The sequence below is a fragment of the Aspergillus bombycis genome (genome assembly GCF_001792695.1).
Source record: "Aspergillus bombycis strain NRRL26010 chromosome Unknown contig00030, whole genome shotgun sequence".
Taxonomy (NCBI): domain Eukaryota; kingdom Fungi; phylum Ascomycota; class Eurotiomycetes; order Eurotiales; family Aspergillaceae; genus Aspergillus; species Aspergillus bombycis.
Window position 1 is genome coordinate 1 of NW_019170032.1, and position 15,750 is coordinate 15,750.

Here is a 15,750-nt window from a genome sequence, read left to right on the forward strand (position 1 = left end):
CAGCATCACTGCTGCTGCGAATGTATTGAGGTCAGCACCCCATCGCCAGTACTCATACTAAATGCTCTGACATCCACGTTTCAGATTTTTAGTTAACTAAAGGGCTCCTTAACTATTAATCGCGCGTATTATGTGGCTTAAGTACGGCTGAGCGGACGGGAAGCCCTGTTCTCCACACCCTATGGTCGTATGTACTAACCAACCCTAAGTATTGGGATTATATAGGGTGGGCCCAGTAGATAAGAGGAATTGCATAGGAGCCACAATAACATGACTGCCCTAGTTCGGTGGATGAAGTGCAGCTCCCACTATCAGTAGTACCTATAGACGCACTAGCGTAGTACATATGAGCATAATATTATGGCCTTGTTGGTTTCATGAGGACAGACGATCATCGTGTCACTTTGCAACACAGCGGGGACTATTATATATTTTCCTAGTCTGTGCGTGGTGCAGCTCACATGGCAGGCACGAACAGAAACAGTACCTTTCACGCCCTACTGTTCCACGCCGAGATATCGCGAAATAAGAAGCTTGTCCATGAAGGATACCGACGATGCTGGCCACATGGGTAACCGCACAGTACTACGGGTATGTGAACTGACTGGCAGGGTTGCAATTCTCGCTTATGCATATAAGCGTACAGGGATATAGGAGTGGTCTTCCATTGGCCCCAACCCATGAAATCAGGGCACAATCGACAAGGGTATCAGAGACTCCAACTAAGTATTTACATGTGGGACGATTCACAATTCGCGAATGGGCGCTCCAGGTCGATAAGCGCCGACTAACCGATGACGGACCAAAGGCCGATTGAGCCTTGACTTCACCTTAGGTGAGCTAGTATTTAACGAGGGACAAACCCCGGGGCCTTCCTCAGCCTTGACGATCTCTAGACGGGTTCTGGTCACACCGATCATATCTGCGCCATGCTTCCCAATTTTGTCCGATCCTCCTTGGCCCTTCTGTTCTCCGTTTATGCTCTCGCGGCCAAGCAGTGCTTTGCCCCTGATGGATCCATTATCAGCGACCAAATATATCAGCCCTGCATTCAGATTGACGGGGTAGAATCAATGTGCTGTAATCTCAACAGCACCACACCAGATACATGTCTTCCGAATGGGTTATGCTTAACCAGCCCGGCCAGCATTTACCCCAGTACCCACTGGCGGGTGTTCTGTACAGATCAGAACTGGAATAGTCCGAACTGTTTAAACAACACAATCTGTGATGCTGCGGTAAGTCTCCGACAACCCCTACAATATCATTGAATGTTTGATCTCGCATACTAAGAGCCAACAGCATGCAGGAAATTCCAATTGGACTGCCCGTGTTTCCAAATGTACAGACGGAACATATTGCTGTGGTCCGGATCAGAAGTGCTGTTCCACGAATACCTTCGCTCTCCAACCCACCCTGGTCGCGATTGGAAATACATCAGACAATAAGACCCACATGCCCGAGTCGACGTCTACAAAGGTCGCCATTGGAGTGGGAATAGGAATTCCAATGGGGGTTCTGTCGGTTGCCACACTCGTGCTAGGCTACTGTTGGGGCAAAAAGAAGGCAGAAGCGCGGTACCAGTCCATCCAGCATGATGCACATGCACTACCACACATTGATACCACAAAACCGACACCAGTGTATGAGGTGTCTGCTGTTCCGCGACGGCCGGCTGAGCTCTCTAGTTGAAGGGTTGTCCACGAAGGACAACCTTCGTTTGCGGCGGCTTCACTTCATCTCTCAGTTACATAGCAAGGATCCGCGTTGGGCCTCGTCTTACAATCCACTGACATTTCAACGTATACGGAGGTCTCGGTAGGGGTTGTGTGAGTAGGTTATATTAATTAGAGGTTTCTCCCCGTTGATAGATGCATGTCGTGATAGTAATTGAAACCCAGTTGCCGCAAAGGACTAACAATATAAGAGCTCATTTTCTCCAAGCTCCCCCCACCGGTAGCGCTGTTCTTCGATGTACTACTCACTATACAAGTCGAAAGCACGCCTCCACGTTCATATCACCGTTGAAAGGTTGTATTACAGGCCCTGGGACTGGTAGATCACCGCAGAATAATAAACTAGCTACAATAAGAATACACGGTACAGATATTACATTTGATAGAGGATTAGCAGAACAATGAATCTACTGCTGGATACTATTGACAAATTTGTATTTATAGATCAATTCCGCTCCTTCCAAAATTCTTGCCAGGCGGGGCGATGAATGCTCTGATACTGTTAAAGGGTCTCGGCTTGAATTGCCTCTTGAATCCAAGTCAAGTAAGACGCGGTGCTGGTATAGACACCAGTCTTTGCGTGACTTCCACATCCAAAGCCCGAAGAAACGATTCCAACCTCCTTTTAGAATTTTGATCAACAAGTGCGCCATCACTATCCCCTCGACAGGCGTCTTTCCCTCCGGCCCTGGCACTGGTGCCGATTATCGAGTCATAGACCTTATCCCCATGATCTGTCTTACGAGATGTATTTTCTTGGGGGCCAATCAGCTACAGGTGGCAGATCTAATATCCTGACAAAACGCACCCGAGGAACTCAATACCTAAACATTTACAGTGTCGGTGGCAACCCAGAGTTTTACTCGTACCAGAGGGTATACTCCTCAGATCCTTTCTAGTTCGTGTCAGGGTGGACTTGTTAATCCTGCGGGTCGAAAATATAAGGTCGGGGATGCTCGGGGCGGGTCTCTCAACACGCGATCTCTGACATGCTGCCCCTTGGAAATGAAACGGCGTATGAGACGCGCTTAAAAAACGGTTGCGATATCAATATTAACAGTATAATATCTAGTGTTGACAACGGAGCCACTGGGGCGCTAATCTTGGATCAATTCAGAACAAGACCTACGGCTGAGCTCTCTTCTCTACTAATCTAACCTGGATGTAAATATTTACGCCATCAGCAAAAGTATGGAAGCTGGTAACAGGCTTCTGTATCTCCTGGCCCTTCAAAGGAATAGATGTGAAACATAGTGCAGCCACACCCAGACATGGACCTTCCTCGGATACTGTGGGTCCTTCGTGGCTAGACAGGGCGATGTCCTCCTCTATTGAGGACCTCACGGCCGGGATCAAAAATAGCATTTGGTTGTACTAGCACGAACCCACCGTGAAGGTACAATGCTCCTCTATCCTGGTGCCTCGAAAGAGAAGCGGAATACGCAAGGCAGAGTCCGATCTTTTGCTATCTTACAGAAATGAAGTTTGATGGACCCCATGACGTCACATGATCTGCCCCGGCGAGGGGTAATTTGTTCTAATATTCGGCAAAAATGGACTGTGTCGGTTGATATCAAGACGCACCCACACCCTCTCACACACTGCTACCCAACAGTAGAACGGACTCTCCTGGCAACCATGGCCAAAACAGTGGTTGCCACAGGCACATCCTCGGGCTTGGTAATGGCTCACTTTTCTACCCCTTACGACCCGTTCGTTTTAACATAACGCAGGGCTTTGAAGCAATCAAACAGCTGCTCCAGCAGTCGGAGCCATACAATTTCATCCTGGGAGCACGGGACACAATCAAGGCCCAGGACGAGTATGACCGCCTCGACTTTGACCAGAATACACACACGATCACCGTTCTCCCGCTGGATCTTCTATCCCTCTCCAGTGTGCAGTCATTTGCACAAAACGTCCTTTCTCGGTTGGGGGTCCAGGCGATCGATTATCTGTTCCTTTGTGCTGGTATGCTAGACAGCGCTGATGGCCCTGGACCCAATGGCTCGCCATGGTGTTCGGGGTACGTTGTCAATCATTTGGGTGGGTCGGAGATGAACTGGGAGGGTATTCAACAGAAGTGGCTAACCATAAAACAAAATAGCGCAGCATTATTTGATACATGTACTGCGTGACACCCTTTCTAGATCGCAATCGCGCATTGTCGTTGTTTCTTCGGGGGCCATCCGCAGGGTGAGAGACCAGAATCCAGGTAAACTCACTTCTCCGACGCATCGCATTAATGACCATCCCTACCACGTGAACTAACTTGGGCTGAATTAGCAACACTCGACGTGGACCTTAAGGCAAATTCCAATGCAGGGATTAGGACCGTGTACAGTGCGTCAAAGTTCGTACAGCTACTGGGCGCATTGAGCTGGCGTCGCGAGCTTCCCTCCTGCACGATCATTGCCGTTTCACCCGGCCTGATCCCCAGCACAAAATTGGCCACTGACCTGGGTTTATCGATGGATATGCCCGATGCAAAAACCATCCCCGAGGGTAAGTTCGTCCACATGGTCCTGGTTGGGAGAAAATCGACATAACATGGACTGTTTCCCAGGGGCCCAAAACCTTCTTCGGGCATTTACTGCGACCGATCTCCCGCCTGATCCAGAGCAAATCTTTTTGACGAGCTGGGGGGAGTGGTGGCCGAAGGATGTGTATGCTTTGGCGCTGGACGAGAAGCTACAGAGAGAATGGTGTTTAACTAGAGAAGAGATCGAAACGGCTGAGTGGTTCGCCTGAGCGTAAATCTAGGGCAGACGCTGATTCCACAACGGCTATATGAGAATGAACACCACCAACGAAAAGTGACAATTATATCAGATTAAAGTCGTATACATGGAGCTATTAACCCACGTTTCTTCGGCCCTCCGTAAGCTATACCAGTCGAGCAAGGACTTAACAGCGAAATTTAGGGCCCAAGGCTTGGCCCCGCACGATTTCTCTTATTGCGGCTTTTTCACAAACAGGTCTAGGGGGTAAGTTATCATATGCACATAGTGCGTGTAGATCACGACATGCATAGGTACCCTTACCTTCACGAAGCGCAAAGAGCATCCGTCTAGACCTCTAAGATCCGGCTTGCATGAGGCCTACTCTTGGCCGACTGGGTGTCAGTACCGGTTGGTGAGGCCCAGCTGAACCTGATTTCCCCTTCCAATACGTTTAAGGCTAGCGTGCGTAGTTTAATCTGTGGAGCAGACGGGATGATATGGATGCCTGGATTGATTTTCTTCATTCTAGAACACTGCAGAAGGGGGAATTCTCCACTCAGCCACATCAGGAAGCTTGGGTTTGACTTGGCTCGACGATCTCTGACACGACCGGAGGTTGTTGTCACACGACTCTAAGACATTTTACCTAATCTCGAATACAGAATAGGTATAGCATCGAGGACCCTAACGTCTATACAGCTGTGACTCGACTCAGTACGTAAATGTGTGGCTTAGCCGTGGGTGCATTGCCAAGGCCTTCAGGTCGACCGCACGGCAACTTACCAGATTTGTTATCTTCAACGAAAGGCTAAAGTATGCCATGATGATACCCAGTGGCACAGATGGTTACCGCAAGACATGGATGTTGCTGATGGGTACCTTGACGGAGGTCAACGTCTATTGCGGTGAAAGATATATAATGGCATGGTAATCTCTCTACAGCATGCCATTCTCATCACATATCCAAGTCGCAGAAGTATTCAATCTGATCTGCTACGCTTCGCCGCTTTCATTGATCAAACAAGATGAAGACCGTTCTTTTCTCGACTCTGTTGCCCCTCGCCCTGGCTCTCCCAGGCCCCCAGGTTCGTCTTTCCTAGAACTAGGCTGATGCCCCGGACAGTCTGCTGACAGTGGATGGACAGAAACAGCCCACGGAGGGAAAGCTACCCTGGCAGAAGGGCAGTGTATGCCTGGCGCTGACGGAAGACTGTATGGGAACGATCGGGTGGTGCAACCTCGAGGCGCAACGCGTCAAGGAGTTCGGGACTCGTGAGAGGTGTCTCGCTCAAAGAGAACGCCGTCCCGCCGACGCCCCTAAACTCCCATGGATGAAAGGCACCGGTTATGACTGTGCATATGCGCTCACTCCTGAGGAAAGATGTTATGGCACGGCACTTTTCTGCCGTGAGAAACTCTACCCACAGGGTCAATATCGGGACGAGCAGGAATGCTTGTCTGACAGAGAGGATGCGCCTGCGGAATCCAAGGTAGAAATTGCCACCCATAGTTGATGTACTCGGCTGATCAATAGCGCCAGACGAAAGAAGAGCTTCAGGGACCCAAGACGGAAGCGAAGGCGAAGAAGCCATTCCGTCAGCCCGCGCCCGACAGTGACACTTCGTGCATGACCTTCGACCGGGGCAGTGAGCGCTGCGTTGGGACCAAGTACTACTGTACCAATGATATCATAAGGTTTCCCTACACCGATGAGGACGGCAGTGTCTACAATAGCGCCGCTGAGTGTCTCGGAGCCCGTGAACCTGAGCCTCAATCTACCGACGCTGATCGGATTGTGTTCCCCGATAATTAGAGTCCGGCATTGAATCAACCCTCACCCGGGTGCATACCATGGTCTGAGAACCTATGATAGCATTCGGAGGAGGTGGATCTAGGAGGGAGGCAGGAGAGTGCTCCAGGCGTGTCCATGTGTGTTTTGTTATTCCATCAATCCCGTGGCGGTAGATTCAACATCTAGGCCAGTTTTACTAGTTTAGTTTTAGTTTCTTTGTGAATTCACCAGCATGTTGAGAAGCACAGGCACCTACCTACAGATTGTGTTGGTATCTCAATGTGTAGGGTAATCAATGTCTAGGTTGTTCGGCCTCACGCGTCTAGACCGTACGTAGTAGTAGACCTTTGTGCCATAGGCGCCCCCGCTGCGCTCTGACTGACCTAGTTCCGGTGGCAGAAGCAAAAAGGATAAGAAAAAAAAACATACAACAGGAGGGATTCGCTGGTGGTCACCCACCCAACTACTAACCTCCCGGCGTGTGGCTTAAGTACGGCTGAGCGGACGGGAAGCCCTGTTCTCCACACCCTGTGGTCGTATGTACCAATTCAATGGCCATTATGGCATATATAGATCAGTACTAATCGCACAGTGTAGGCTTCGAGTATGACTGAGATGCTTCTAAGGGGCATTCTGGTGCAGCTGTGTGACTGGATCGCAGTCCCTTCTGTTATGATCAACGACAAGCAGCCCCTATTGGTTACTCTGGGCCCGCAACGGTGTGTATCTCCGAGTTTGATGCGGCGAGCAGGAAATGGCCAGGTGTACATTCCTGAGGAAGCGGCACGCCTTTCACCCTTGTGAAGCCTCGGTTGGAGGCCCAAGAGGAATCTCAGCTCTCATCCCAGGCGCCATCCTAACAACAGGTACCCTCCACTTTGGACCTCGACACTGGCAAGGACGCCATTGTCATCACTGGCATATCCGTTAAGACAGCGGGGCCGATGATGTGCCACAGTCTGCCGATATGCTCAAGACAGGAAAGAGTCAGCACGAACTTATCCCAGGGACCGTCTACCGCATGATGGATGTCTACCTACGGTGATAAGAAACGGCAAATCGCAAAATACTCTGCTCCGGTGGCATCTATCAGCCGCTAAATTCAGCCTTGGACTGCTGTTGTCCGGGGCTTTATTCCTTCCCACACAACATCCATCTTGTACCTCAGGTTCACTTCCACACTTACAGGCTCGGTCGACCCAACCACTGCCGCCAACCCACAACGGAAACATTGAACAGGTGCTTAAAGAACGCAGTAAACATTGAGCATACGTCTTCTTTCAGCTAAGTGTTGGAATATGAAATATATCGTACGGGATTCTTAAACCCCCGTTGCAGTAGGAGTGCAATCATAGGAGCATTATATCGTGCAGCCCAAACCAACGGAGTCTTTCCCCATTTATCCTGGAAGTTGCAGTACGCACCGTGGTCGATGAGAACCTTTAAAATGAGCTCCTGGCGGGCACGGATAGCTAGAGAAACAGCTGTTTCCCCGAATGAGCCGCAGGCGTTGGGGTTAGCCCCGCTATTGAGCAGCATCTGGACAATGTCCAAGTTGCCAGACCACACTGCCCAAGTGAGTGGTGTGAACAAGTTTGTCCGTCGATCATCGTCATCAAGATCAAGATTGGCAAACCCTGACTGTAGCACGTCGGCTATCAGATCGCGGTTATCGAACCGAATGGCTGTAAACATCATGGATGTTTGCCCCCGGTAGCCTCTCTCCATTCGCGTGGTATCCACTATTCCCATACTCTTTGAAGTTGCTGACCAGACTTTGGGGTTGCTTCGCTCTTGATTCGCTTTCGTCTCATCCCCTTTAGCTGTGGCGGGGCCATCCATCCAGGTACTAAGCAGGCTCACAATATCATCGTGCTGACCCATTAAAGCCATGGAAACAGGACTATCTCCTTGTTCGTTCACATATGTAGGACAGACACCACCGTGCAGTAGTGTTTCCACAATTTCGATAAAGCCATGATGACATGCCCACAGCATGACCCCTTCCAGCTGTTTCGTAGGATATGTCCCACCTTTCAATAATAGCTGCATGATACGGGTGTCGTTATGTTTCATGGAAGTGTTCAACGCTTCCGTGACGTTAGGATCGTCGCTATCTTTCTTGGCGCCTGCGCCTGCGCGAAGCAAAGCCTTGACTATCCCTGCCCGAGACTGCACGCAGGCGATTGAAAGAAGTTCATTTAATTGAGACTGCGAGAACCCCTCATCTTCGATCTGAATAGTAGTCATGTCGACTAAACCATCCTTTATTGCGCGGAGGTAAAGACTGCGAAGTTTACTATTGCTGCTGACCCGAAAGCTGGTAAGCAGGGTAATTGTACCAACATCTTCTTTGTCAATTGCCTCTTTGAAAAGGTCGGGTATAATCTGGGATTCCAGTATCTTGTCAGGAGAGTATTGCAGAAGAGCTTTCAACGCAGTCGCGTGACCTTCTCTGACGCATCGACGGGCGCAACGCTCCAAAACATCTACTGGGAATACTCGCAGTTGTAGCAGTTCCCAGGCGATCCTTGGGTACCAGTTCTGGATTATGCTGACCTCTAGCATCGTATTGCCATCTTTGTCACGGTGGGCTGGCTCCCAACCATGATGCAAGAGGTCATTGATGGCCGATCTGCGATCAATTGCTGTTTCCTCAAATTGGGTTGTTTCCTCGGTGTTGTCGGTGTTGTGGTGCTTAATAACTTTGTCCTGAAAGACTCTTTGAACGTGTTCATAGTTCCCATACTCAATAGCCATGAAAATAGGAGCCATTGCCCCATAATCCTGCATGTTGATCCCTAGCAATTGGTCAAGTAGGAATGTTACTGTCGACATATGTCGCGATGATATACTTGACATCAGGGCCTCCATGGCACATTCTTGTCGGGATCCAATGTCCAATGCTGTAAAGTACAGCAATTCAACAGTTTTCTGAAGTCCCTGAGCTACAGCCTGCAGCATAGTCTTTCTAATAATACTTGCACCGGAGGGAGTTGCCTTGAGGTTGCGAATCAGTCGATCGGCGATGCCGTCGTGTCCATTCTTTAAGGCCGCGAACAATGGGGTTTGGCCGCCAGAATCAAGGCCCACACCCTTTTGGAGCAAGTAGTTGAAAACTCCTTCATGGCCATGTTCGGCAGCAATCATAATAGCTGTCTGGCCATTTCGGTCGGGAGCGCTTGGGTCAGCACCCTTTTGGACGAGAAGCCTGGTTATCTCGAGATCCCCCCTTTCCGCTGCTAGACAAACCGTGGTTGTGCCGAAGCCAATCGTGGATTTGACGTCAGCACCGTGATCCAAGAGAAGTTTCACCATCCTCCGCTGGCATTTCCCGATAGCTGAGGATAATGGAGTTTGATCGAAGCCGACCCGAATGTTCGGATCTGCTCCTTGTTGCAGGAGAGCCTCCAGTAAGACATCATGGCCCTTCTCTACAGCCACCCACAAAGATGTTTTGCCGTAGCGGTCGTGGGAGCTGATGTCGACTTTATGATCCATTAGAACCTTGGCTACCGAGATCTGTCCCCTATCCACTGCCCACATCAAAGGGCACCAGCCGTTGAGATCCTTCAAGGTTAAGTCGCTATCCATGCGAACCAGTATTGCCACAATATCAGCAGCGCCAGCCTCTGCGGCAAGCGAAGTTGCTGTTCGACCATCACGGTCGGAAAGATTACGATTCACTCCGTTGTCAAGGAGAAGCTGTACCACAGCAAACTGGTTGCTATAAGCAGCCCAGAGAAGGGGAGACCGGCCATAAGTTAAATCTTTCTCATCTTTATTCGCTCCTTGTTGCAGCAGGGCTTTGACACGATCTGCAAAGCCAAAATACGCAGCAGCGATAAGGTCCGTAAGGCCGCGAGGGCACCGAGACTTTTTAGATGACCAGTATATCTGGAACCATGTTTGAAACCTACGAGACCGTGTAAGGCAAAGGTCCTGGAGCAGAATAGACTCTGACGGTAGACCGCCAGACTCATGAAGATGGTTTACCCAATTCTTCGCCGCATAATCCAGGAATGGATACGGATGGGTATCTTCGGCAATGTCGTCACTCCACGGGCGATGACGAAGCTCTAACATTTGATCCCTGATAATCCTCTGGGCGTTAAAGAATGGCATCCGCAGGTAAAGGGTACACTGGCTCATGATTATCTGGTGGCTCTGGCTCAGGCTAATTGAACCTTTCCAACTACTGGCTGCACCTGCTCGCAGAGCGGTAGACATGAGGAAATCCCTCGCTGTGTGATGTATTAAGTAGACCTTGGAGTCGACGACGGTCAAAAAGAGACTGCATAGGTTTCGAACTCGGATGCGAAACTCCCTTTCTGGAACAAGGTGGACATCCATGGGACTGAACTCTTTGCCCCTTAATGAGAGGGCAACGTTCAACTCCCTCAGAGTAAGTGGTCTCGTTGCCGCTAGCACAATCCCTAGGATTCTCACCGCTGGTCCGCTCTTCTTTGTGTTCTGGAGAATATTCGAATATGCCTGGTCAACGCTTGCCGGCAGGCTTTCGAACAGTTCCCTGACCTCCTCATCCTCCTCCGTAAGATAATATCGCTCATCAATGACTTCCTCAATCATTTGGAAGATAAGTCTCACCCACAGATATGTCCGTTGCTTTGCACTCTGAAGTTTCTCGCTCAAATATCTTTGTATTTCTGGATCAAGAGAAGTCTGTAACTGGTTGAGCTTTTCTGTGATCACGACGTCTATCTCGTCACTTATTTTCCCTATCTTTTCCTCCCCAGCTAAACGAATGGACGGGCAGCTTTCAAATCGCCGTTCGATGTCCGAGTGCGGACGGCTGGTTACCAAGAATTTGGCTCTACTGAATCGTTTGTCTGCCTCGCTGTGGAGGCATGTAAGACGCTCGATCAGGTCGTGGCGGCCTCTCTTTTCACACTCATCCAAGGCGTCGATTATAAAAACCAAGTCGGTGGAATCTGTATTGCTAATCGCACTTAGAAGTATTTCCCATAACCTGTGCGCTGATTTTACAAAGCTGACCTCGTCCGCATTGAAATCAGGCAACGCGCATTTAATGAGGTTCCGATGTGCAGAAAAGAGTTGATGGAGAATTGCACAAAGGGCATTTTCTAATGAGCTTTGCTCGGGATTGTCGTCTTTGAAGAAGAAAAAACAGGTCGTACGCTGTGTTGACATCTGAAGCTCTCCGTCAACCAACGATCTAGCCAGAACTGACTTCCCACAGCCAGGATCAGCGGATACCCAAAGCAGAGAAGACTGGGCACTGTCCCTCCAGTGAATGAACTTGGGGTCTTGGAGAAACCATTCACAGGTTCCTTCGTAGCGATGATCGTTTCTATTTTTATGCTCCTTGTACGCGCACACATCAAATGCCGCTAGGCACTTGGCTTCGACTGTGGAATGATCGCGCCCTGGATTAAACATCAGTATTAGCTCAACACCCCTTCCATGCTGGCGCTATATTCTACGCCGGCTTCATTGCCGTATATGACACATACCAGATGCTTGACTGAAACGTGCAATGCAGCCAGAATCATCACCATCCTCTTCCTTAAATACCTGAGACATCCGCCTCTTCGTGGAGGAGTCGACGTTCCATTCGTCTTGCTGTGGCTTTCTTTTCCGTGGCTCTTTTCGTCAACAGACACTTGGTTAATGATCCGTGCAGCTTAGGGAAGGCGTAAAGGAAGTGAATAAGTAATCGAACATATCGAACTTACTCGCAGATGCAGTGCTATCCAGGATAATTAGCAGGTCCCTGGCATACACAGCAGCTGTGGCAGCTGCATAACTCTGCCATCGTTTGTTTTTATGTGAATCGGCATAATCACAAATTCCTCGAACAACAGCGCAGGGAAACGTGTTCATAAGACCCGCCGCCTCCATCTCAAAGCATAAAACGTCATACTCATCCCTGAGCTTGTCGCGTGTTCGGCCATCCCGCATGACCTCATTCCCAGAGGCGATCGTTCCATAGTGAATGATGGGTGACGGGTGCGGCCGCTTTTCTCGGACGACCTCCTCGCTAGAATCGCATTCCTGGCATGTGTAGGCCCCAGCAACATGGCCGTACTCCGCCTGGAAGAGCTGATCTGGCGCGGACGACGGCTTAGAAAAGCTGTCGGGTAAATTCGGGCTTAGGGTTTTCAAAACCTGACCGTCGCCCGATAGCTCCAGACGTGCGCGGAGAGTATTCATGGCCGTGAGCAACGCAACGGGCGGCGTGTTGAGGTACCCGGTGTGCACAAATTTCCCTTCCGCGACCGTCTTTCCAAAGTCATATTGAATGATCCCTCCGGATCTCACACCGGGCATTCCAACCACCACATCTCCAAGTCGAATATCGTGCAAGTCACTTGGTACTCCGCCACCAATGCCGACCAACAATCCAACTCCAATGGAGCCGAACGTAGCTCTCATCTGGGTAGCGACCGTGGCAGCGGAGGTCGTGCCAGTCTGGCCGGCCGGAAGGCACGCGACCGCGACATTGTGAAGGCCGATTTGGCCAAGGGTATAATGATTGTCGTCCCCATCGCGCGGTGGAAGAGAGGGGTGGACTACGTCGAGCACCGCCATGGCGGCCGTCAGCTCGATGTGTAACGCGCAGATCCACCCAACCGTGTAGTCATCGTATGTCCGGCTGGAGGAGGGCATTCTGGGATCGCGCAAGGCACATCACGGTCGGATGGTGGGACAGCTGTCATGCAGAGCCGACGACAAACAAAGTCGTCGCAAATGCGTCCAGCGACACGGTGTGACGAGGAAATGCAGAGAGAAAAAAACAGAGAAGAAAGCAGCCCCTCACAAGTCCATCTCAACCCGGACTAGTCCTGCACCTCGTGATTTAATCAAACCTAATCGAATTGTTTGGATGCAAGCTATTGCAGCAATTGAAGTATATAGAATGATGTCTCTATATCGTTCTGGCCAGTTTAATCCAGTTAGGGTTCTACCAGTAATTCTATCACTGCCAGATGAAACCATGCCGCCCCCCTGTGTTTATATATAGACTAGCAAGGGAGAAGCTTGAGCCCCGTTGTGGACAGCGATGACACCTTAGAGAAGCCCATAGAGTACACAGTAATAGTAAAGATTCTGTTCCATACTTGACGGAGAGAGATCATTAACTTGAACACCAAGAGAAAACTCTTCCGAGGTCTACCCTTCTGGTGTATCGGATTCAAATGGAACCATTTACCGGCGTTTCTTTGCACCTCCACAGGCTATACCGGTTTAGCAAGAATTCCCGGCTAATTAAGGGCCAAAGGCTTTTACCCCGCGCCATTGATTTGGTCTGACTCACTGATAAACAAGCCTGAGGAGGGATTCGACAGACCCTGATCTCTTGCTGTTGTCTCTAAGATACTACTAGTACAAACAAATCCGGACCTCACCTGTATGGCCCTGTGAATATTGACTGCATCTATTTTACAGACTCATCGAGTTCGAACGAGATGGCCTTGTTACGCGTCAGGCCTTTCCATGGCATCATTCATAGCCGCCCACCTCGGGCCAGAGCATCATTCTCAACGCAGAACGTTCTACGCAACAAGGACCACACCCCGAAAAATAGTCACCCGAACGATAAGAGAGAGGACTACTGGAAGTATGATCTCAGCTTCAAGACTCAGATCGGCAAAACAGTCCTCATTGCTGTTCTTGCTGGGGTTGGTGCGGTGGAGAGCTGGACGTGGTATCGGGAAATCCGGGCATGGTGGACCGGCATGCGAGATGATGGGAGAGACCTATAGGCCGTATGGAATGTCGCCGAGGCCATCACCGGCCTGTGCAGGGTGGGTGCATGTCAGATTAATTCAACGAAGCCTCGTCTACAACTCGTCCCGGAGACCAATGCTGTGCATTTGTTGCCATCTTTTCCCCAACCCCAAGGGACAGCTGAACCCCAACCCGGTCACACAGGACCCCAAGGGTCGTCCATTGCTTCCTGAAGGACTCCTTAGTGCAGATGCTCGTTCCGTGTAGGTCCTCCCGCTCAGGAGAGATGAGTAAGGACTGTAGATTTGGAAACTGTTCCTCTCGCCGAGCAAGAAGATCCTCGAGGTGGGTGACCAATACAGTACAGTTGTCCTCGCTACAATCGGCTATATGTAAAACTCTCAGGCTGCTCGGCAGAATATTTCCCAGCGGGATCATATCCTCTGTCTCTTTGGGGTAGAAGTTGGTCAGGTTGCTGGGGCGGATACGTAGATGCCACAGCTTGCGAAATTCCACGAGCGACCCGAACCACCGATCATGCGAGATGGGGTCAACATCCGCACTATAGAGATGACTTCGTCGAGGGATGGACGCATCGCCCAGATCATTCAGGTGGAGAATTTCCAGGCTGTGCTTCTGTGTTTGGAGCGCCTCATGGAAGCACCACGGCCGAAAGCTAGCGTCTACGCCCGTGCAATCCTCCTCCTCCTGTCGTGAAACCCAGGCAATGTTGTTCGTATGCTGGTATACAAAGCGCTTCAGGTTGGCACAGGAGGTAATAAAATCGGCCATCCCATGTCTTCCGTTGCAAAGGAAGTCCACGACTAAGTCTTCGACCGGCGACGAGCCTGGGACTGGAAGGAAGGCGGGGTGGTCTGCTGCGTTGTAGGCAGAGTGAAGCTCCTGTACTGGCCCGAGTCGCAACGTGCGAAGGAAGGCAAGTGGAACAAGGGGAGGCATTCGCGGTGGCTCAGAACGGTGGAGAGACCACGCCAGGCAAGGTCGAGCTTTTCTAATCGCTGCAAGGCCGGGAGAGTGCTGGGATCGAAAGGAAATTGCTTCCACGCGGCCTTCGCAGCAATCCGGGTAATCCAGCCTCGTGGGTGGCTATGCTGTGCCGAAAGTGCAGTCAGGTTGGGGAGAATGGCCATTAGAAGAGCAATCCACGCTTCACTCTGGTTATTGGACAGCGCTTTTGGCCATGCATCATATTCGACGGGCGAGTCGCTGATGAGATCGAGAAAGTCCTGCACTGCCGAGCCTAATGCGGCCGGTGAACCGTTCCATGCGACGACCTCCATCGAAATCTCGCGGATGGAGAACCTGATCGCTGAGTTGGCAAGGGCCGCCACGACCAGAGTCCGAAGATGGAGCCATTCCAGGCGGATCGAGCGGAAAGCAATTCCCAGAAACGACGCACGCCAGCGCTGACATGTCTGGACGAGATTCAGTCGGTCTCGTGCGTTGGGAATTTCATGGATGATGGACAGGAGAATCTCTATCGGTAGACGATCCATCTTCAACGCAGCCAATTCAGGCGACAGGTAAACAAATGTAATCGGACCGGGAGCAAACATGCCTATCAACATTGCCGGTCAATTTACTTCCGGCGTGTGGGTTTGCAAGTTAATTAGCGTACATTTATGGTGGTCTTCATTGACCGTGCGCTACCGATATGAGAAAGAATATTTATATGATTCCCGAACTCGGTCAGCATCTCCATGTGGCTTAAGCTTTTGACGAGACAGATGCCCAGGCGATATCCTTCATTACTCGAAAGACAGTA

General features: G+C 50.5%; 5 protein-coding genes across 5 annotated transcripts; 3 read left to right on the plus strand and 2 right to left on the minus strand.

Moving 5' to 3' along the window:
• Window positions 1–929: 929 nt before the first annotated feature.
• On the plus strand, window positions 930–1,692 carry ABOM_004616 (uncharacterized protein; the record flags this gene model as incomplete). Its single annotated transcript, XM_022531745.1, has 2 exons — window positions 930–1,238; window positions 1,303–1,692. 2 exons carry the CDS (start codon window positions 930–932, stop codon window positions 1,690–1,692), a joined length of 699 nt encoding a protein of 232 aa, XP_022390275.1.
• Window positions 1,693–3,289: 1,597 nt separating this feature from the next.
• ABOM_004617 (short-chain dehydrogenase/reductase) lies at window positions 3,290–4,487 on the plus strand (the record flags this gene model as incomplete). Its single annotated transcript, XM_022531746.1, has 6 exons — window positions 3,290–3,296; window positions 3,352–3,416; window positions 3,470–3,782; window positions 3,844–3,951; window positions 4,023–4,241; window positions 4,303–4,487. 6 exons carry the CDS (start codon window positions 3,290–3,292, stop codon window positions 4,485–4,487), a joined length of 897 nt encoding a protein of 298 aa, XP_022390276.1.
• A 997-nt stretch (window positions 4,488–5,484) lies between these two features.
• ABOM_004618 (uncharacterized protein) lies at window positions 5,485–6,272 on the plus strand (the record flags this gene model as incomplete). The annotated part of the gene is made up of 3 exons (XM_022531747.1): window positions 5,485–5,544; window positions 5,605–5,949; window positions 5,994–6,272. The coding sequence occupies 3 exons, from the start codon at window positions 5,485–5,487 to the stop codon at window positions 6,270–6,272; spliced, it is 684 nt and encodes a 227-aa protein (XP_022390273.1).
• Window positions 6,273–7,535: 1,263 nt separating this feature from the next.
• On the minus strand, window positions 7,536–12,902 carry ABOM_004619 (uncharacterized protein; the record flags this gene model as incomplete). The annotated part of the gene is made up of 3 exons (XM_022531748.1): window positions 7,536–11,659; window positions 11,747–11,878; window positions 11,969–12,902. 3 exons carry the CDS (start codon window positions 12,900–12,902, stop codon window positions 7,536–7,538), a joined length of 5,190 nt encoding a protein of 1,729 aa, XP_022390274.1.
• Window positions 12,903–14,057: 1,155 nt separating this feature from the next.
• ABOM_004620 (uncharacterized protein) lies at window positions 14,058–15,553 on the minus strand (the record flags this gene model as incomplete). Its single annotated transcript, XM_022531749.1, has 2 exons — window positions 14,058–14,867; window positions 14,942–15,553. 2 exons carry the CDS (start codon window positions 15,551–15,553, stop codon window positions 14,058–14,060), a joined length of 1,422 nt encoding a protein of 473 aa, XP_022390347.1.
• Between the last annotated feature and the right edge of the window lie 197 nt (window positions 15,554–15,750).